This window comes from Nothobranchius furzeri, chromosome 5 (assembly GCF_043380555.1).
Source record: "Nothobranchius furzeri strain GRZ-AD chromosome 5, NfurGRZ-RIMD1, whole genome shotgun sequence".
Classification (NCBI taxonomy): Eukaryota; Metazoa; Chordata; class Actinopteri; order Cyprinodontiformes; family Nothobranchiidae; genus Nothobranchius; species Nothobranchius furzeri.
Genome location: NC_091745.1, coordinates 55,186,494 through 55,209,532, shown reverse-complemented (window position 1 = coordinate 55,209,532; position 23,039 = coordinate 55,186,494). Strand labels below are relative to the sequence as shown.

Here is a 23,039-nt window from a genome sequence, read left to right as displayed (position 1 = left end):
GTAAAAAATAGCATGAGGGGATCAGTAAATAGTGTAAGGTAACTTGTATGCTCTACAGAAACAACCCTCAGCACAAAAATGTTGGTGTTGCAGGACATTTTGCTCAGTTTTATAGCTTTTTGTAAGACTGAACCAGAAAATGGCTGCAGGTGGTGAAACACAAGGCAAAAAATCTCCAGAGCAACCAGTGACTCTGCCCCCTAGCCAATCGGCGGCCAGAATCACGATGCCAGTCCAACTCAGTCTTGCCAGGTACCTCAACGGAGCAGGGACTAAAAATAGAGGAGAAAGTAAAGGGAAAATACTAAACTGTGCCCTTGGGAACAGTGGTCAGGCCGAGCTGCATCGGCCCGAGTTGCTCTGACTAGTGTTTCTGGACAAACAGCTTTAGTTTTAGTCTTAGTCTTGAAGATGAAAATGCATTTTAGTCTTGGTCAGTTTTTTGTCGACTAAATTTCAAAAAGGTTTTAGTCGACAAAGAATTTTGTTTTTAATTTTACAAAACATTAAACAAAGTATTATTCTCTAACAAACAAATTCATAGTTCAGACATGTAAATGAGCTACTGGAGTGAAATTCATACCCACATTATTTATTTTATGGCTATGGGACCACAATCTCAGCTGCCCCAGATTTTGTAAAACAACAATCCCATGACTGATATCATTTTTACTTTATTGATAATCATAACAGTGTATATAATTTATTGATGCAGATCTATGCATCATTCTGTAGATCTTCACAAAAGAAATTTCTGATTTTCTTTCCTTAACATAATGGACTGAAGGTTGAGGAGACATTTCAGCAGTTAGTTTAAGGTGTTAAAAAGACGAACGCACAGCGAGCATATACGTTTCATTTTCAGTTTACCACTTATAATTAATAACAGAAACTAGGGAGTGCTACAAGCAAGCAAACCTGCCAAGTGTGCCTTTAAGATTACTGTCATGAGTTTTCAAGTGAAGTTGTCCAAACCATTAACAAGAACTTTAATGTTGTACGACTGCTTAAAAAGTTTGTCTTAAGTTGAAAAGGCAATACAAACTGAGCTGTGTCACAACGGTGGATTTCCTCTGACACATTTGAATGTCATGTTCCCGAGCCGAGGTGAGTGACACCATCTCCACTCTAACCGTTATTGAGCTGATTTTCCACAGGTGAGGAGCGGAGGGGGCTGCAGCTGCAGGAGATTCCCAATCAGGAACTCTGGTTTAAAAGGAGGATGGCGACACCTCACTACGCCAGATGATTGCACCAGTTTAGGTAGCCCCAGCCACTTGTACTTGTACTCGTTTGTTCGCTTTGACTCGCTTTTGGATACTTAGATTTTGACCTCGGACTGAATTGTGGATTACGTTGTTGGATTACCCTCTTACCTCTGGTGTTTGTTTCCCTTCTCTCAGGATCCTCACACAACCTGCTTCACCCTCGCTGTTTTGAACTCTGGATTACATGCTCCACGTCCCATCCTCCTCCGTTGTTCCTGCCTGGTCCCTCTCTGCTACCTCACCCTTCCCGGATCGCTCACCCTCTACCCAGCGCTCACCTCGGCTTCCCTGCCTCCCTTGTTCACCCCGAGCGCCATATGGACATGAACTGCACCGCTCACTCCCACAGGACTTCCCTGTGCTATTTTTGTTCCCGTTTATTGAATAAAGAACTTTTCTTTTACTCAACCTGCTCGTCGAGTCTGATTCTACACGTCTTGGGTTAGGCACTTACCTTGAGTCATGACATTGGATCAGCAACACTTGGACGGTACTTCAATCAATACCAGAACAAGACAACTGAAAACATCTCGCGGTGCTTGGTTTTAATGAAGATCGACTCCCAACTGAAAGAGTCTTAGGGCTGCAATGGTGCTTGAAAAATGATCACCTTGTTTACTCTTTGAGTAATACAAAACAATTTCTCCCAGCTTATTGTTTGAAAGTTAATTTTACCCTTACTATCCCAAGACATACATACCTGTTTAAGTCTTTTCTTCTTGTCTTTAACAGGAAGTTCTTTGTCTGCAATCAGGCCTTCCAGCAGCTCCTGTAGGGGCGTCTGCGTACCGATGACCTTCTGCTCCTCACACTCAACCCGTCTGATGTGTTTACAAAAAGCCGGAGATGCGGTGAAGTCTGTATCCGACCCTGCATATTTGATCTGATTAAAGACATGAGGAAATAGTGAGTAAACCCCCCCCCATTGTTCAAGTGAAAGTTTTTTTAAAATAATTATGAGAAAACTTAGCATGAGATTTATGAAAGGAAACCTTTATTTTGAATTTACCAAACACCTGAAAACACACATGGGTAGAATATTGCCCGAGGGTCCTTAGTATCCCTTAGACTACAAAAACATTTAATATTAGAAATTAAACTAATGAGAAAAATTCTGTTTCTTTTTTCTCTAAATCCAGACTTGTTGGGACAAAAATACATCTTAAGCTGTATTTGCATGATTATCAAGCTCAACAGCTGTACTGATGAGAACAATGCTGTCAGGTTACGGACATTTCTATTACCAAAAGTAAAACTGGAGTCAACTTTATCAGCAAAAAGGTGAGAAAGATGAGAAACTATTTCCTTACATTGCATTTTCATTACTTTGGCACCAATCAGATGTACTTAGCTAGATGATGTCATAGAAGACGATAATAACATACAAGGCCACCTTCCGTGGTTCTTAAACTGAGGCTTTAGAAAGTTGTTTCTCTCTTCTATCCAACATCTGCAAATAAGGGTTGGGTGGTCAGACTGGTTTATGTCTAAGACAGGGAAGTCAAACTAAAATTCACACTGGGCCGAAATGAAAATCTGGGAAGAAGTCACAGGCCAAACTTAATATTTTTTGAAAAAGTGACTGCAAATTTGCACATTTTTTTTAATCAACATATATGCAATTTTGAACCTTTTAATTTGGAAACAAACTTATTTTTGCATTAAGACTGAATGTGTAATAACCAAATCACACACGAGCAAGTCAATTTTAAATATCAGTGGTATTCATTACTTGTGGTATATTCAGCATTTTAAAAATCTATTCAGGATTTATGTTTTCTTGTTGTTTATTCATTTTTCTTAGTTTTTATTCTCCTTTTTTTCTCCTGTAATAAGTGTCATCGCTGATGTGACATCGAGCTGTCCCCACTGAGGAACAATAAAGGGATTTTCTATTCTATTCATCTATCTGCAGCCTTTCCACTTCCTGTTTACTGTAGGTTAAATCTTTTCTCGCAGGCCAAGAACAAAATAAAAATATCATTTTATCTTAAATGAAAATGCAACATCTCACCTGTTAACTTTCAGGTTTTGGAGCAGAAAAAGAGCATAAAACCAAAATATTTAAAGCTCAGTTTGCTCCACTGGTTTACTGTGATGCTCACCTGTTCCAGCCAGATTCCTGCATCATGGGGTTGAGCTCTGAGCTGAGGAGGAGACTCCTGTTGTTTTGTTCATCTTCATCATAATAATGACGACAATAAGTGCTCACATAGGTTTATGCTGGTGAACACGTCTGAGCAGCTTGACCACGTTGTTGTGTGTCGGGGAGGAAAAATAAAAACTACAGCAGCCACAGAGTAATGCTGATTTGAGCATGTCACTGCTTGCTGGAGTTATATCAGCTCTGTCTGGAAATTAGTTGGAAAACTTTCTCTTTCAGTCATGAACACATTACTGAGTGGTTAAAATCTCCGTTTCTGGGCTTCAACGTCAAAAAATAGCTGAGTAAACTCGGCGCTGAGTGAGAGGAGTGTTTAGTTTGTCCGAGACAGCGGAGCTGCAGGCACCGGCAGCAGGCATGAAAAAACACAAAGGAGGGGGCGTATGGGCTCTGCGCCAATGCCACAAAGCATCATGGGAGTTGTAGTCTTTGCGGTAAAATCGGCCAGCAGGTCAGTTTTAATATAGTTTTGATATTTATCTCGCGGGCCACATAAAAATGCTATGCGGGCCACATCTGGCCCACAGGCCTTGTGTCTGACACATGTGGTCTAAGACTTGAGGAATCAATCACAACTGCCTGCAGGGTGAGATGTCACAGCTAATACGTAGAAACAATATAAAACAAATTAGGTGATTAGCTAAAATTAAACTCTGAGGGGCTTAGCAGGTCAAATCAAACAGCCTGACTGGAAATTATATGCAGAAAGGCTGCCAGCCCCAGATGGTGGGTGACTTCAATGTAGCGGGGCAAAAAAAAAAAAAAAAAAAAAAAAAAAAAAAAAAAAAAAAAAAAAAAAAAAAATCCAAATATACAGAATAATCTTTATGAGCAAAATGATTCCTCTGTGTCACCTTATTAGTTTCATGACTGCTGAGGCATTTGGCCTTAGTATAGCGATGGCTAATTTTTCTTAAGACTGAAAAATAAACATCTGCCTTTTGGGTTGTTTAAATCTAACGTTGGCAACCAAAGTCACACATGTTCAGTCTTTTCCTAACCATAAATACACTTTAGGGCTTTTCAATATTACTCTGCACAATTTGAACCCACAGTGAATTCTCTAGGACACTTTTCACTTTTTAATTTAATTCAGTTTATTTATACAGCACCAAACCACGACAAGAGTCGTCTCAAGGCACAACGAAACATTCCCACACAGGTCAGTTCATTAAGCAAATCAGTAAAAAGTTTCCTGTGTAAGGAACCCAGTAGATTGCATCAAGTCACTGACTGGTGTCAGAGTCTTTGCAGCAATCTTCATACTAAGCAAGCATGCAGTGACAGTGGGGAGGATAACTCTCTTTTAGGTTACTATATAGTTATATTTTATATTCATGTATTTAAAATTACTTCAAAACCTTTTCAAAACTGCTTCTTTAACATCGGTACTGATGTTTTTGTCTTAGTGGAGTGTTAAAGGAGCTCACGTTGACATGTGGAAAGTTAATATAACGGTAACGACTACTAATGCTGTTTACGCTGCTACTTACAACAGAAATAATATCAGACTTGTCTTCCTCGTCTGCTGCCTCTTCCTTTTTGGTTTTGTTAAATAAATAATCTAAGTTTGTTACTTATTATGGCTTTATTAACCTACGTTTAACACCATGAAAGAACCAGTGGATTAATTTTACACTCGGAGGTTCACTTGTGGTTTTTGCTGTAAAACTTAAGTCTTCCTGACCTGTTGCCAGTAGAGGAAAAAAGCAGTGTTGGTGACATCAATGGCTTAGTGTATTTTTGATAGTCACCCTATTGTTGGATTACCCAAAATTCAACACATCAGTACAAAAAAGGAGACTCGAATGAAACTAAAGCTCTAAAAGCACCACCTATCGCTTACTGACGTTGGCAAAAAGAGCAAATGCATTATCTTGAAGAAAATTGCCATGTTCTGTGTCTAAAATGTCACTAAACTAAAGGCCTCCGCATGTTTTACTCAGAGAGCATCAGGCATTTCTATACTCCAAATAGGGCTGCTCGATTATGGCAAAAATAATAATCACGATTATTGTGACTGAAATTGAGATCTCGATTATTTAAGACGATTTTTCAATTTATGTTGATTTAATTTGTTTTTATTCAGTCATAAAATTGCTCAAGGCACAATCAGGACAAAAATAAATAAGAAACAAGATGATCACTAAAATAACTCCTGATTCCCAGTGTAAAAAGACCAATATACTTATAGCTCATAGTTTATGACCCAAGGGCCATAGTTAATTCTTTGCAGCTGCTACAGCAGCCCTCTCAGAGGTGTAATTCCTCTTCTCTGTGCAGCTAATCAAGTCCTTGCGTGTCTATTTTCTGTAAAACCGCATGGAGTGCAGAAGAAAGTCACGATCCAATTATCATTTTAATAACTTGTAATACAGGCGCTTAGAAATTTAAAGTACTTGAATCTGCCTTGAAGAAGATGAAGTAAATTGTAATGAAGAAAAGCAATGACTTTTCATAGCAACAGATAACAAAACTACAGAAAAGACCTACTGACCAAGTGACCAGTGGGACTTTGATTAATGACAAATGAAAATCTGCTGAGTTCTACTGTGGTTCATCTCTTTTTTTTTAAACTTTATTTAACACTTTACTTTTTTTAAGTGATCAATGATCACGATCATTGTGATCCTGTTCCAACCACATTTGTTCTTTAAGGACTGTGGTTCCGCGCTTCATTTCTGTTTTTAATAATGAAGTTCTTAATCCAAATTTAGTAGTTCCTGCAATGTGCTCAGATGTCTAGTCTGTCATGCCAATTACCAGAACCTTCTTAACCAGACTAATTGTCATGATTCCAGCCCTTCGGCCATCCATTTTAAACCAGAACATACCTGAGACGCCGGTATTCGCCTCTCCACATCACACTCACCCTGAGGAAGGCCACAACAACAATCATGGTTCAGGGTGTTTCTCGAACAGTGCATTTACATGCAGCCAGTAACCCTTTTAAAACCCGAATATTCACAATAACCCAGTTCCGCAGGTCCATGTAAACACCGCCAAAAACCCGGATATGCTCATAACCGGGTTTTTTAAAACCCGGTACTACGCCTGGGGTAACCCTTTTCTAACCTGAATGTTTGGTCGTGTAAACGCATATCGGGATATCCCCATCAAAGCGTGTGTTCTGCGCATGCTCTGTTCGCAAAGAATCTTGGTCTTTTGAGTAGCGAGACGTCTTGTATGCGCCAGAACTCCGGAAGTAAACAACAAGTTGGGGGCAAAATGGCGAGTCGCGGCACAGCACCACACTTTGAGTGACGAGGAAACTAAAGCGCAAACAAACGCGGTCACTATCTCTTCCGAACTGGGAAACATGTTGTTGTTTTCACGGATACCGGAACAAGAAGAACCGGAAATTACGCATATTGCGTCTGGACGTAGTCCATACGTCCTGACGCTACCCCAACGTCCGCATTTAAATCGGGTTATGCAAGTTAGAGGTAACTCTTTTTATTTATGCTTGTAAACGGGTTATTCTGATAAACTCAGAAACCCGAATACCGACCTTAACCCGATCATAACCCGGTTATTGGCTGCATGTAAACGTAGTCACCGTCTAAGAACCTTGCCTTGATCCTACCCCGGTTGTCTAGGAAATACGACATCAGGAACTGCCAAGGCATGTTCCGATGTCCATGTGCTACAGAGGCGTCTGTCCTCCATTTGTCTGTTGTTTAGCTAACTGGCTAATAGGGCTGCACATTATATCGAAAAATTATCGTCATTGTTTGGTTCAAACATCCATGTCATACATCAACTTTTTGTAATCCAGCTCTGATTTTACGTGGAAGTTTTATTTGACCAATCAAATGTAGCCCTTCTGATATGCGACCAATCAGATGGGTCCGTTCACGTAATACGCCCGCCCCCTACGTAGACCCTTAGGATGGGTGGAACGCAACACCCTAACTGAGTTAGCGGCACCGTTCCCTTATTCGTCATGCTGGCTCAGATGAACGAACGCACTTTGTGCTGAGGTTTCTGGAATCAGCGCTGCTTTCAAACATGAACGTGAGTCTGCTCGGTGTCGTTAAGCAGCTGATAACCGGGCTGACTCCGACACGTGCCGGTGAACGAACCCACCTTCATGTCGCTAGTGTTCTACCGGGTGGTGATGTTAGCCCCAGGCTCCGGTTAGCTTCCAGCTAAAAGGCTACAGCACTCTCCTCCCAGTCCCACCCTGCTAAAGAGGGCCTGGAGAAATCCCCCCACACATCAAAGGGATTTTTCATATATGAGCTTTTATAACCTTGTTAATCAGGATAGTTGATTTGCTGCTGCACATAAACTGTCAGTCAGAAGCTCTGCTAGCCGGTTATCTTAAGAGGAGCTAGTTCAATTTGTTAGCTTGTTATCAGAATCATAGTTGCAGTTTCATCATCTGAGCTGCTTTTTAAGATCTAGGTAAACTTGTTCAATTTGGGGTTAAAAACAAATGTTTTCACATATTTTCCATGTAGTTTTTTGCCAGTTCCTCTTCTGAAAGGTAGACAATTGTTTTTCTCTTTCCCTCAGAAAATCCAAATTTTCTCCTAGTTTGGCCCAGCACAGTTCACTTCCCAATTACAGCAACAGCCCATATCATAACCACATAAGTGGAGAAAATGCTCAGTAGCAATGAGAGAATTTGCTGTTGCATTTAAGTGATGTTAAATATTATTTAACATTTAAACTTATTTTCTGATTTTTTTTATTTATTCAAAAACTCTGGTAAGGGATGTTTTTCTGTATTTGGAGCATCAGAAAAAGTTTTATGGTGGAGGTGATGTTTTACAGTCACTGAGAAACTGCATGCATGCAGTTTGTTGATTTGCTGCTAATACAGTAGCAGGTGCAGCTGCATATTTTTGCAATAAAAATGTTATGTTGTAATGGAATTCATGCATTAGTTTTTGTTTACTTTGAACCCAGAGCAGACGTCACACGCCAGACGACATCAACACTGCATACTTTAGTATTTGTTCATTTATCGTGAGTAATATCGATATCGGAATATTAAGCACGGTTATCGAATATCGTAGGTTTTCCTAATATCGTGCAGTCCTACTGGCTAAGGATATATGGGAGGTGCCTTGTTGCCTTCCTTTCAAAAGGATATCGGATCAGGGGCCGGCAGCAGCTACTACATTTCCAGTTTAAATAAACTAACTGTAGCTATGGGGCTTATATCTAAAATGTTTTATAGATCCAAAGCAGCTATCTATGGTTGGTTAGTTGCTTAGTAGTTGCAGCTTTGGGGCTTCCTTCAAGGCCTGTGCCGGCATTTCTAGATTAACTGCATGATAGACGTCTCCCATCGCTAACACTTCAGTGTTTGGGTCTTGCCATACACTACAGCTCTCATCACTGCTCACCCCACTGGGCCAAGATGAGGAGCACTGACAGGATGACTGAGCATCTTTTTGTTTTTTTTATTTATTTTTTACCGTGTCCTGTCTGGCTGTGAAGCAATCAGAATTGATGTCTGAAAGCCAAAGACAAGCCTTGCAGTTTTACTCACAGGTGGAGCGTAATAGCGTCTGCTGTCCATGCCTGATACCAGAACTTCATTAGAATTATTTTCCATCAATCCATCCATCTTCCAGTTATCCAGAGTTGGGCCGCAGCGGCAACAGCCTAAGTTGAGAGGCACAGATGTCCCTCCCCCTGCCACTTGGGCCAGCTCCTCCGTGGGAATCCCAATGCGTTCCGTGGCCAGGCGAGAAATTAAGGGTGTTTCTCAATGCCAAGGAACCTCGCCTTGATGCCTAGGAGATACGTCATAAGAAACCGCCAAGATGTGTTCCAAAGTTCATGTTCTACCGAGGCGTGTGTTCTCCGTTTGTTAGCCGTTTGGTTAGCTGAGCAAGGATACACGGGAGATGTCTTGTAGCCTAACCTTGGTCAAAAATTTCCCAGAATACACCGCTGTATTTTCAAAAGGATGGCGGATCAGAAGCTGGCAGCTACTTTGGGGGCAAATTTCAAGTTTAAAAGTAAGTCATGTAATTGAAAATGTTTTTTTTTTTAGATCCAAAGAAGTTATCTATGGCTGGTTAGTTGCTTAGTAGTTGCAGCTTCGATGGCTAGCGGGTAGTAACTGACTTATATAATAAATTTAACAAATATATACACAATTTAAAAGTAAAAGGCTCATTATATATTTAAATTGAAACTAATACGTATAAAATATGTTATCTCCCATGTCAAGTAATGTTACGTGACCACCGTGGAAGCTGCAGTCATGTGATGCAAGTCTGTTCCATAAGGGAGGGTAGGAACGTACATCAACCTGTAAATCGAGAGCTTCGCCTTCTGGCTCAGCTCCTTTCACCACGGCAGACAGGTAGCATACCTGCATCACCAATCCCCTTATCAATCTCGCGCTCCATCTTTCTCTCACTCGTGAGAGATACTTAAACTCCTCCACTCGAGGCAGGAACTCATCTCTGACCTGAAGTAGGCCTTCTACCCTAAAATGCCCCTTATGCACAGACTTGCTGCCTCCCAGTTATTTTCCTGCAGAGTTATACCTGTAGAAGATCTAACCTGAGCTCTTTTGAGGTGAGACAGGTGCTCCTCCACCTGGCGGCGCAATTTGACATTCACTTGGAAGATGGTGTTGTGGTGCTCCATCATGAACGTCACTAGTTTGGTAGCAAGTAACTCGTCCAAGTCCATGTCATCAGCTGATCCCAGAACAGAAGGAGAGAACATCTGCACCATCTGGATGGAAAACACAGCGAAAGATGAATAAACCATTAACTTCAACAGCAGCAATGGTGAGACAATATGAAAAACAGTTGTGACGTGTTATCGAGGCAAAAGGTGATCTTGAAACGCATTAAATGTTTCAAATGAGATACTTTTATTTAGTGTGTGTCCCCCCCCCCCCAACTGCAAACCAAGAAGTGTACACAACAGGGTCATACTTTCTAATTAGATTTCTTTCACCAACTCCTAATGCACAAAAGCTCAGAAAGTTTCCCAACGTGAATAAACTTTGGTAACTGCTGCATTCCACAAGAAAAGGAAACTTCAGTCCTTTAACTATGAGTAGGAGACGTGAAACTTATTCAGGCGAATACATAAATGGACCCAAATCGTGTTGTCAAGGCGAAGAACGACCTCTCACACTTAATTATTAATATTCAGTTTTAACAAACCACAGTGTCCATGAATTCTTTTATCTTAACACTGAGGTAAAACACACAATATATCCATAATTTTCTGAAGTATTTTGATTTCATACTTTCTTGACAGCAATTATCCAAGTTTGACTTTTCTTATAATTTGAATGGATTTAGTGGTGCCAACTTTTACTGCTAAAGTTATAAAGAGTTTTCTGGTGTGTCATAATGTTTTAGAGTAAAAGTCTAAAAGTTGTTATTGCAGAAAAGTTTACTGTGGCAGGTTTTTTCCTTCTACGAACACATTATGAAAAACCTTTACTTTTTTATAAGATACCAAATGTTGCTGAGTAAAGGCAAAACAGTAAGAAAAACAACAGATGGCACAAACGTGTACGAAACCAAACAATAAACACTAAACATTCATTAAATTAACTCAATCTCTTTACTTTTGGGTCATTCTTGTATAAATATTGCAGCTTTAAATCTGAGCCACACAATCTATTAAAATCCTAATTATGATATTGATCAATACTGAAATCATGAATATTCAAAGGTGCAGCATGTTAGCTTGGCCTGTCAGACTCCTCCTCTGTTTAATTCTGCACAAAGAGTCTGGGAACTCTCCTATTCAAATAACCCCACCCCGTAACAATTCTAACCGGGCCACTCAGCGCTGAGTATCGTACATCACACACCACAACGCCGAATTTGTCATAAACATGGTGACTGAAGTGGAGTTCGCTGTGGCTCTTTCCTTTGTTCTAAATGATTTGAACGTGTCTTTAAAACCACAAGTAGAAGCGCTAAAAGCCTTCCTTCTAAAGATGTTTGCGCTGTCGTGAGCAGATGTCACACACAGCGACGCTCAGTTTCTCATAAATAACGAAGACAGCGGCGGAGTTCGCTGCGACTCTTTCCTCTGTTCTAAATGACTCGAATGTCTTTAAAACCACAAGTAGAAGCGCTAAAAGCATTTCTTTAAATAAATAAATAAATAAAAGATGTTTGCGCTGTTGCCAGACGCTATTTTTTTTTTACTACAACTAGAAAACTACAGCGTCGTGCGGTACAGTCGGGATTTCTGTCTTTTTTCTGATTGACCATTTTTGAGCTGCCTAGTCCCGCCCCTCAAGTGCCTCTCTGCCTGTGAGTTACCAGACTCTTTCTCTGTGCAGAATTAAACAGAGGACGAGTCTGGCAGGCCAGGCTAGCAGCATGTAAAAGTGAAGCAAGAATGAATTCCTGTGGTCAAAGTTGGTTACTACAGGTCATTTTTCCAAGCACAGCGTTACTAACTCAGTACCGTTGCATCAGTTTCATGGCTGTTGCCAGTTATGGATCAGCACCAGAAGATTCTAGATGACAAGTGAAGGTGGGTCATTAACAGTAACCTGATAAGTACAAAAATACATTGTCATATCTGGTGTTAGCACTCGGGTGTTTTACTGCACTCAAAATCTACAGCATTAGAGGAAGTGTGGCTGTTTGCCATCTTGCTGTTAGAATAGAGCGTTATTGATCCCACAATGGGGGAAATTAGCTTGCTGTTAATAGTTCTGAATGACTTGCTAAAGGAAGTTAAATGTCAGGATTGACTCATTATTCACTTGACACATACATTTCACTGTAACATCTAGTTGTTGGCGATTGAACAAGTTGTTTGAGATATTTTTAGAGCCGACTATTTGCTTCTAATTCACCATCGTTAACTCAACATTAGCATTTAGTCTGTTTCACCAGACGGTAAAACAAAAAGATGCCGTGGCTTCTTAGGGGTACAAGGCATATCTTCTGGGTCGCTCCCGTTTACTGCCTTCGGTTCTTTTAACTCTGGATCTTTTTGGCTGCCTGTGTCAAATTGCAAATGCCAAGACTCGACAACCTCATGGGCTCACAGATTGTAAACAGTTACTACATCCCTTTCGTGTTTGAAAGGAGAAAAACTGACAACCCCCATTTTCAGAAATGAGCAGAATGCCACATCAGAGGAGAGCTTGGCAGGATTAGGAGCTTTATTTCCTGATATTTGGGACATCTCACCTCTGATTGGATAACAGCAACGCAAGTCTAACCACGGACTTTGCTAGCTTGATGGTTTATCTCCACAAATACCTCAAGCCTGGAGATGCAGTGTTTCCCCTACATAGGTCCAGCTGTGGCACTGCACCATGGCTGAAATTCCAGCGTCCTGCCTACGAGACGTGACCCGCCTCGCGGACGACGCACAGCTACAAAATCTTCCCGCCACGGCTGGGAAAATCTCTAGGGGAAACACTGAGGTGTTCTGCTGTGCATTTGCTAATGCTTACGGTTAGCTTCTACTAGCCAAGACATTCTCAGCTTCTAAGCTGAGTCCCATTCTGTCCCGCTGTGAACTTGAGATCATTATCCACACCTTCATCTTCTCACGCTTGGACTACTGCCACTACCTTTTCACGTGTTTGAGCAGAACCTCCCTGAACCGTCTGCAGGTGGTTCAGAATGCCTGTGCTCGGCTTCTGACCAAGTCCTCCAAACACACTCACATCACCCCGCTTCTCCTCCAGCTTCACTGGCTGCCAGTCAACTTCAGGGTTCATTTCAAGATCCTGGTTCTGGTCTATAGGGCCTTACATGGACAAGCACCATCTTACATTGGTGATCTTCTTAGTCCCTACACCCCCAGCAGGTCCCTGAGGTCCAGTGACCAAAGCCTACTGGTTGTGCAGCGCACCAGGCTAAAGACCAAAGGTGACAGATCATTTGCTGCTGTGGCCCCCAGACTCTGGAACTCTCTCCCCCTGAGCCTGAGATCAGTGGACTCAGTGGTCTCCTTTAAAAGCAGCTGAAAACGCACCTGTTCAGGCTGGCTATTAGGTGACCTTCAACATCACCCTCTCCTTATTCTGCCACTCCCGAGATCCACTGATTTCCCTCTTTCCTATTAATTTTCTCTCTCCCTTTCCTTACATTTTTTTTTATCAAAATCTTTATTTTTTTCTCATTTTAAACATATTTAAAAAAAATTGAAATCTATTTATACTTTAAAAATTAATTTTAGTTTTTGTGAAGCACCTTGTGATTTTTTATGTTGAGAGGCGCTATATAGTTCTTTCTTTTGCTGGACGCCAAACCAACAGCAGCATTCCCTCTCGTGACTCAAGATGGGCGAGTCCATGAACGTTAAGTGACTGTTTAATGTAGATCTGTCAGGCTTTATAAATCCTAGAGTTTCACCGTCTATTTTCTATCAGAAGCAAATGCAGGAGACAGGTTTAAGATTTAGGAGACTATTTTTATGTTAACCTCAGAGTGACCAGTTATAATAAGAAATAAGATTTTTTTTTTCTTCAGTGACCCACACCTTTAATAAAAATGATGAAATTATAAAAATAACTCTGTGTTACTGATGTTCAATACTGTTGAATACTGCAAGTATAGGAACATGTTGATTGTTGGATATTTTCTGAACCATTTAACTCAGTCAAGATAAAGATGATGAGAAACTTTATAAAATGGAAAAAACTGCAAGACTAAGTACCAAAGTGCGGGTGGCAATAGCCTCATTAAGCTGAGGCAGCTGGGCGTTCTGGCAGACCCGGGCCATAAGACGCAGTAAAAGCTGGAGCTGTCTTCGGTTGGGTGGTGGCAGCAGGAGGCAGCTGACTTGAAGAGCCTCAGTAGCTGCACTGGGATCATGAAGCAAGCCTGCAATTATACGAGAGAGGAGTGCTGGTCTCTGAGGGCAAACATAGACTGAATGATGAACACGGACAAATGTCTTCCTGATGCAGAGTCCAAATACTGTAGTGGATCTTCAAAGTGAAGCACTCACTGAGAATGTTGACAAAGACCTCATAAAGATGGAAGGTCAGCAGGGGCTCTTTGAGTCTCTGGTAATAATCTGCTACTGTTCTCAGAACGTCTCTCTCAAAACCCGGGTACACGGGTTGTTTGGTGTCACTGCCATGAGGCCCTGTGGAAAGGTCAAAGAAAAGTTGTATTTGTTGCAATAAATTAAAAATAACACAACAGAATAACAGCAACAGATAATTAAACACGGCTGTCCCTGATATTAAGGCTTTTATATGTTATTTTATGAGACAAGACATTATAAACATATCAATTTCCCTCTATGGTATGTTACAAAATACCCCCGATCTCCAGCACAAAGTTTTCCTTGAGGTGTTTCAACATTTCTGGTTTCTACAGACACTGAACCACAGCTGAAGTAAACCAAGGTTTTATTTCTTTTCTGTTTTATTCTAAAGTACATTTATTCATCCACACTTACAGTTTGAAAGGCATTTCATTGCCGATATCACCCAATAAGGCATGTCCTCTAAGGATAGAAAAGAAACAAACAAAAAAAAAAACATTAAAGTCTTTAAAACAGGGGGTGTAAATGGTGGAAAGTGTCCAACGTACCAGCTTTGTTCTCCAGTACAACTATGCCTGCTTTATTAACATTGAAAACATTGTGGACAATGTGTTTGCCATTCACATGCGCTGGATTCAAAACTCCATCCAACGTCTCCAGACCCAAAGCTCTCTGTAAGCTAACGACAGGAGGGTGAGCATCAGAAAAAGCGCTTACATGAAAGAAGCACACGCCAGTAAAACGTACTGAGCAATGGTCATTGATTTCCAGATGTGGTCCACTTGCTTGGAAGTGACTTCCTTCCTGCGGATGAGCTTGCATTCGTGCACATCTCCGATAGCAACGCTGTGTCTTTTATTCCAGAGATCGGAAGTCTGATTAAAATGGAGACATGAATGGATGAGTTTCTTTTTAATTCACAGAGTGTGTAAATGTTTAGTGAGCTTGTGTCTCAGTGAGAAACCATTATAATGGGATTATATATTAATACAAAATTTATTTTTATGCAGCACCTCCTTTTGTTAATCCTATAGGCAACATCAAGACAAAAGCAATGAAAAATCCTTATTTTTTTGTATTTTATTAATTAGTTAAAATGTCATGTTATGTTGTCTTTTGTAATCATTTGTTTTTTTCAATACGCTTTTGGTGGAAAAAAGCTCCGACGCTCTTGTTTCAGGGGGAATGTGTTAGGGGCTCGACACACGGGAGGCGACAAACGACCGCGATCAGCGAAATTCGTCGCTGTCGCTTTTATTACCTGACACACAGGAGGCGATGCGCGGCAGCGGCAAAGCAGTCTTTAAGCGTTCTGTTCCATGGTGAAATCGAAACTTCCGTTGTTTTGCTTGGCTGTGTCAGGTTGGAGGGAATTAAGGTTATTTAAGCGGTTCAGAGTTTAAAAAGTGGTAGATATGATGTTACACAAGGTGCTGCTAGAGTTGTGTGAAATCTTACTTCTGATGTTAATATATAAAACATAATAACAATCAACTTCTCCTTCATGTTTGCTCAGAAGTGTACGGAGCATTCTGTCCGCTCATTGGTCAGTGAATGAAACCTCCGTTGATTGGTCCTCGTCTGAGCGACAGCGATGAAAGTTGAAAATATTTCAACTTTCTGGGATCACGTCGCTGGGTCGCCTGTGCACGACACACATGCAAAATTTCACACGCACATTTTTCGCGTTTCGCTTAGTAGGAGGGAGACCCGCGATTATCGCGCATGTCTCATTGAAAATAAATGGAGGAGAGGTGATGTCGCCTCCCGTGTGTCAAGCTCATTAGTCGGAGAAGTGGGGAGAAATGACAGGATTACAAGTGTTATACATTATTATTGATATGCAAACATCTCACCTCTGATTGGCTAACAACAACGTGACTCTTCCATTGCCTTTGCTTGCTTGTTTCTTGGGTAAAGAAGAATGAAACGTTGATGTTTTACCTCCACAAATAACACAACCCGAGAAATGTTCTGCCATGTTGTGGAGATGTTGTTGCTAACGGTTAGCCTTGATTATGTTTTATTTTTTTATGTGGGACTCTAGAAGTAGGGCTGCAACAAACGATTATTTGGATAATCGATGAATCGGATGGGGTCTCGACACGATTAATTGATTAATCGGATTACATAGGGACATTTTTAAAAACTGCTAGGGAAACGTTATTTTTCTCCTTCCTTCACTTTATTAAACACAACATTATTAGAAAACAGTTCAATAGCAGAAAAACAACATGCCATCACCTAAATTGTCTTATAAGGTGTATAGACAGAGACCCTAAGCTACACCTATCTGTGACCTAAAATGCTTGGTCCAAGTTAAACTAGCCTAGTGAACTAGACCAAATTCTTGCTTTGCAAAGAATGGTCTAGGCATGCTCCATTGGAACCTCAGCAGCTCCTACCAGGACTCTGGCTAGCCAATCACAGCTCTCTAGAGGGGTTTCAAACACATAAAGAGCTGTGATTGGTCCATAATGGTGGGCCAATCATAGTGCTGTATCTGCTTAGTGAACAAATCACAGAGCTTTATCCGCTTTGTGGGCCAATCAGGGCACTCTATATGCCTGGTGGGTGGGATGATGCAACAGAGTGAAACAAGAGTATGTCACATTCATTGTCCAGTGGAATGCGGAGATCATTTGAAAGACAACGGTAGAACCCGCCCCACAACCGAGAGCCGTCAATGGAGCATGGCCAGACTAAATAATACATTTATTGGCTTGCCAGGCTAAAGTTAAACAGCTTAAAGAGCAAGTCAACCCCTACCAGAGTCTAACTCCACTCCCACTTCATGTTTGAAAAATGCAACACATGCTGTTGCCTGGCAGACCGAGAGGGCGGAGCCGCTAACAAACACACACTCAGGCTCACGACAGCATTGTGAGATCATAATGTGCCAGTTTACATCATAGCATACTTCTTAGCCAATAGAGGTGGCAGATTTAAATTAAAATACAGTGCAGAGTTTTTACCTGACAACGGCACAACACTGCCAGTTTTAGGCAGAATATTTAAATTTTAACTAAGATGCACTGAAGTGCCAAATTATTGACGACACGTAACTGCAGCACGATTAGACACTCGTTTATTTAGTTTATCAGCAAAAAAAGTTTATTTGGGGGCGACTTGCTCTTTAAGGGCAATTCGCATCCGTTTTGTTTGATCTCATCTGTAGACATTTATTATAACTGGGGATGTCAAACAACTAATTCTTAAATGTAATTAAACATAGGCTGTGAATTAATCAAAATTAATCACTATTTCCAAAAATGACTGAAAAGATACCAAATAAAACAAAAGTAAATGAATGCCATCCTCCTTGCGATGATGCCCTGGGCAACTGCCATAAAGTCACATCAAGAAATGCTGCTGATCATTCCAATGATCCCAAATAGACTCACATTAGGCCACATGAAAGCAACTGAACCCAAAAATACATTAACCAGTATATAACTGCACTCTCACAACACGCCTGCAGCAACAGTTAGGACTCCTCCCTCCCTTTTAAAAGCGTTTTAGCTTCTGAGGACATTGTGGTTGTAAAGCCACATGCTAGTAGTCTGGCCCCGGTGTGATCAACCAGTTTCTGCGGGAATGTGACGGCGGAACCGGTTCGCAGCGGCGCGAACCGGTTCCGCCGCCTATTTAATAGCGTTGCGCATAAGCTTTTATAGACTTTTTTTTAACGAGCTTAGGGCATGTTTAGCCTGTGTAATAATCCGGGGCTTGGGTGAATCACTTTTGAAAAGTTTTTAACTTACCCGGACACCGAGCTCTCTCCTTCCTCGCTGATGATTCTGACATGCTTGCGTTTAACACGCTGCATCATCACTGCAGCACTCCCGTGCCATGCTAAGTCTGACCTACAAACGTTGCAGGTAACGAATGTGTTCGCCTGATTTAACTGAAAATGCTCCCAAACTTTAGAAGTTTTTACTTTTTGGGGTCTCGCTGCTTCTGCCATGTTCCTTTTTCCAAACACCTGCCGGCTCTCCGGTCTGCGCGCAACGGCGGGCGGGAGGGGAGGGGGCTTTTGGAAGAGTTGTGCAACACAACGAATCGATGACGCAATTCGTTGCCAACGCTTTTAGTAATCGATTTTCATCGAATTTATCGATTCGTTGTTGCAGCCCTATCTAGAAGAGTTACAACTCTTTTATTGAAACCCCGTTTTAGGGTAAGTATGCTAGCTTACTAACAAGGTTAGCTTCTTCTAGCAGAGACATGCTCCGCTTTCCTTCCTGTGGGTAATAACAAGCCAAAGACCTTGACTACAAATTTTCCTTGTGACATAAAAGAACCATCCTTTTCTGACCTGACTGTTTTCCCATCCATTTCCTTTCTGCAGCTAATAATAGTGATGGGGTTTGAAGACTTTTTTCCACAATCTGCGTGCAAGAGAATCTCAGTGACCGATCATATTACAAAAAGCATGTATGACATAGTTTGTCAGTAAACGAGACACCTGATGTTTTCTAAAAAGAAACATAATGGAAAAAAATCTTAAGTGTCGGACCACATAGGTAAAAAATCTCTAAGATTATAGTCATTTTTCTTTACATTGCCTAGGCTCACACTACATCCCTGAAAACTCAGGGACTTCTGTGTTTTTCTCACCATTATTGAAGATTTCGGATGTGCCACATTTTCCTGCAGGGGCAGTTCCTCATAGTCATCCCAGCGGATGAGTCTGGGCAGGTCACTGCTGTCTCTCAACAAATGCCTTGTTGGAACAGACTTGAGAGGAGAAAGTGTGGGAAACCTGGACAGAAAAACAGCAACGACGGGGGCAGAACCTCAGCTGAGCTGTGAATGCGGAGCTAAATGCTAATGGGGCAGGATGAAGCCGCCAAAACAATAAAAACATCTGGAAAAGCAGTTTCAAAAACAATATATTCAACATCAAAATAATGTCTGTTTTAAAAACCGTTTCTTCTTACAGAACAAAACAATCTGGAAAAAATCCAAAAGTAGCCAGGTTGTTATTTACCTGTACAGATGGCCGTTGTCTTCAAAGTCCTCTGTCCCATGCCGTCCTTTGACATCTTCAACCACATGGACCTTCAAAAACTTCCTGAGCAGCTGCAGCGTCTGGTAGCGGGTCACCTCGGGCCCAAAGTTGTAGTTACGTCTGAGCAGCTCATGCAGATAATCCACAGCCTCTGACCCGGTGAAGCTGCCGTCATAGCAACGGAAGTGCGCCCAGTGTCGTCTCAGTGGCATTCCTCCACGAAACAGTTTAATGGTTTCATTCCACTACGGATAAAAATCACAAAATGGGGTTTGAGAAGTGTAGAATGTAAAAACATACCTTTTAAAAACCTGATCATTGCTTCGCTTGAATTACCTCTGCATATGAGAATGTGCTATACAAATAAAGCTGCCTTGCCTCAGCACAACATCAGCAAACCTGCCTCATTTGTAATTAGTCTAAAAAGATTAAGCCCCCTACTTATTTATACTTTCAAACATATTTCTGCAAAATAAATGAAAACTAAATTTGCATCAATACACAGAGACAGCAAACTATTTCAGTTTTACTATATTGTACTGAATCGTTGTGCATACTGATGACAAGTTATGCAGCACATTATGTTGATTTGGTTTCAAATAATACAGATTAGGGCTGGACAATATACGAAAAAAGCATATCAATAAACATGCTACATATTGATCGATATAAATGATTATTGATAACTAGGGCTACACAATATATCGCATATATATTGTTATCACGATATCAGCATGGGCAATATGCATATCGCAAAGAACAAATAAATATGGCAATGCATGGTTAGGTCAAATGTTTGCTAGACATAATGTATTCTGTCAAACAGAAGCATAATGTTTTTTTTTAACAAATCAAATAGAGCTCTTCACCCACTTGGCCAATTGGGTGGGTTCGCATAGGTTATATGCCCGCCCTCGAGGCGGACGGCACAATTTTGATGGTTTGCAAACACCCGAGTTAGCTTTGTTCTGTTCTTTCTGCTGATTCTGGTTTTCCCGGGATCCACTGTTTGCTTTTTCTTGTTCATTTTCTTTTTCCCTTTCCTTACGTCTTTAGCTTTTCCCATTTTAATTTAATTTTTATTTCTTTGTTTTGGATTATTTTTGTTCCTGAGTAAAATTTTTATTTATCGCAAGTAATATCGTCATCGCAATATTAATCACTGTTATCGCATATTGCAAGTTTTCCTAATATCATGCAGCCCTATTGATAACTATACAAAAATGTAGAAAATATATATTAAGTGGAGCCCTGGTCATTAATTTATGATAAAACTAGTTGGTTGTGTAACAAGAGTTGGCTTTTATCAATTCTCTGCAAATTTTGTAAACTACGTTAGTTTGTTACTTGTCAGAATTGTAAAAATCTAAAATATAAATAAGAAATACTGACATGCAGCTGAACTGACACATTTTTCCTGGGTACGGTAATTTCCTCCACTGCTACTTGCTGCGACATCTTGTTTGAGTCACAACTGAGAGGACGGCTTGGTGTCGGAGCGTGCCTGGGTCTGTGTTTTTGATTGATTGGGAGTAAGTAATGACTCTAGTATTAAGCTACCTAAAAGGCAATAATTAAAAGAGAAAGGAAACTTTTTATTGACTAATTTTTATTCTACCACATCACACATCTATCTACAGATATGTATTGTTACTGAATTATTGTCCAACCTAAATAAAGACAGATCATATTTTCTTTAAAAGTCAAAAATCAAGAGTAAGGCCGTGAAACTGCTGATCTACAATGAAGCATCCAATAAGTTTCAAAACAAGTCTAAAAAGTATATTATTAAACATAAAAGGAGATAAAACTGAACAAACAAAAACTAAAAACAGTATGCTTTTTATGTTGCACAGGACTTGATTGATCACATATCAGAGTTAATCAGATAGGTGAAGAGAATTCAATAAAATTAAAGAAGTAGATAAAACAAGGCAGACAGAATGGACACAATCAGACTTTGAGCTAGGAGAGTCCCAAACGTTGTTAAGGCAACAGCTTTGATCGTCGAGTCATGAAAAGAAGTGAACATGCCCTGTGAAAGAAAAACTCCTTCACTCAAATTAAAGCCAAGAAGTTGTCCTTGAAACAATTGGAAAAAGCAATATAATCAATATAAATGTGATCTGCAGAGACAAAGTGGTTTAATCTGCAATCCCCCTCCCTCTGGACTCATGAGAGATGGCAGGTTCCTTACAGAAGAAACAGCACTAATTTCATTAAACTCAGCATTACTCTCAAGTATACAAACAACTGAAAACATTAATCGTTTAAATAAATAGCAGAAACACACCATAGAAGGCTAATGAAGCTCAAACTTTACTCAGCACAAGGTCATCTGGTTATTAAAACAAAAATAACATATGTAAATATTAAAATGAGTAACTTTTCAAAATCTTCCCGTTTCCATTTCCTATCTCCTTACACACAGGAGGTATAACATGTCAATGACAGTTTAGTAAACGCATCAGTATCAAGCAACCATGACGTCTAATGTCTGGAAGTCAGTGCAGAGGGTGAGTGAGTTAAGTCAAAACACACCACATGGAACATTTTCATGTAGTCTGCTGGAGTGAAAAGTAGTTAAAAACTACAACTCACCGCTAGAATTTCCATTCAAAATTAATGCAACATGGTAGAAAGAACTGATGATACAAAATACTTTGAAAGCAGCTCAAGATGTAAATACGTAGAAACAGATACACATATACATATTTTTAACAAACAAGATGGAAATTAATGACAGCTGCGGATCTAGGAAAAACTGTTGGCAAAACTCGTACTGTAATTTTAAAATAAGCAGCTATCACACACATCTCAAGCTAGCTCATGTAAACAAGAGCACGTCGTTAGCTTATTGTTTATTTACTACCACTCAGCGGTAGGAACTGTCAGGAACTACTTAAAACGTCGACAGTTCCAATTGTGTTAATTTATATGAGTTTAGCAGGAGTAAATAACCAACTCGGGTAATGCCGTATGTTAGCTTAAAACTAAAATGTTGGCATAGATTAAAACTTCCAAAGGGACTCACCAGTTTAGTCGCTCGGTATGGTCCAGGTCCGATAACTTTGCCTTCCATTCCGCTATAGCAACTTATTTTCACTTTGATGAAAACATGAGACTGTGAGACTTCAAAATGACTTAAAAAGTTATTTAAATGTGTCCCTAAAGTCGCGGAGGAGTCCTCCTGGACGGAGACGTTGATGCCAACTTTGAATCCTGTGCGTCATCGAATTTAAACGATGTGATTTGACAGAGATTAGATCACGTGACCAGAAATAGCTAGCCCGAGGACACACCGGTTTATGCTGTTACCCCGTTGATAACAAGCTGTTTAACTCCGTTTTTTTCAGTAGCAATCGGTGTTAAAACAAAGAAGTGATACGCAATTTTTTTTATTCCCATTTGTTGATTGTAGAAAATAAATATCTAGAAAGCTGAATATTGTGACTGAAACTGATTTATCTTGTGTTCAGCTACCTGCAAAACAGGTTCACACATCCAACTGGTTATAAATACATATTCAGGTGTGTTTTATTCTCCTGCATCAACACTTTTGTACTTAAGCTGGGAAAACATGCACTGATGCATTGACAAAGACAATGTGGAGCTA

General features: G+C 40.4%; 1 protein-coding gene across 1 annotated transcript in view; it reads right to left on the bottom strand.

Annotated features, from left to right (window-relative positions):
* LOC107378930 (DEP domain-containing protein 1B) overlaps positions 1-22,674 on the bottom strand; it is a 40,706-nt gene extending 18,032 nt beyond the window's left edge. Inside the window, exons 1-10 of the mRNA XM_015949422.3 lie at positions 22,458-22,674; positions 19,403-19,668; positions 19,030-19,174; positions 15,157-15,284; positions 14,958-15,088; positions 14,824-14,871; positions 14,365-14,505; positions 14,071-14,237; positions 9,967-10,143; positions 1,969-2,151 (exon numbers count right to left, since the gene is read on the bottom strand). Of these exons, the coding sequence (XP_015804908.1) occupies positions 1,969-2,151; positions 9,967-10,143; positions 14,071-14,237; positions 14,365-14,505; positions 14,824-14,871; positions 14,958-15,088; positions 15,157-15,284; positions 19,030-19,174; positions 19,403-19,668; positions 22,458-22,505 (1,434 nt within the window). The 5' untranslated portion in view covers positions 22,506-22,674. The remainder of the gene's footprint in view (positions 1-1,968; positions 2,152-9,966; positions 10,144-14,070; positions 14,238-14,364; positions 14,506-14,823; positions 14,872-14,957; positions 15,089-15,156; positions 15,285-19,029; positions 19,175-19,402; positions 19,669-22,457) is intronic.
* Between the last annotated feature and the right edge of the window lie 365 nt (positions 22,675-23,039).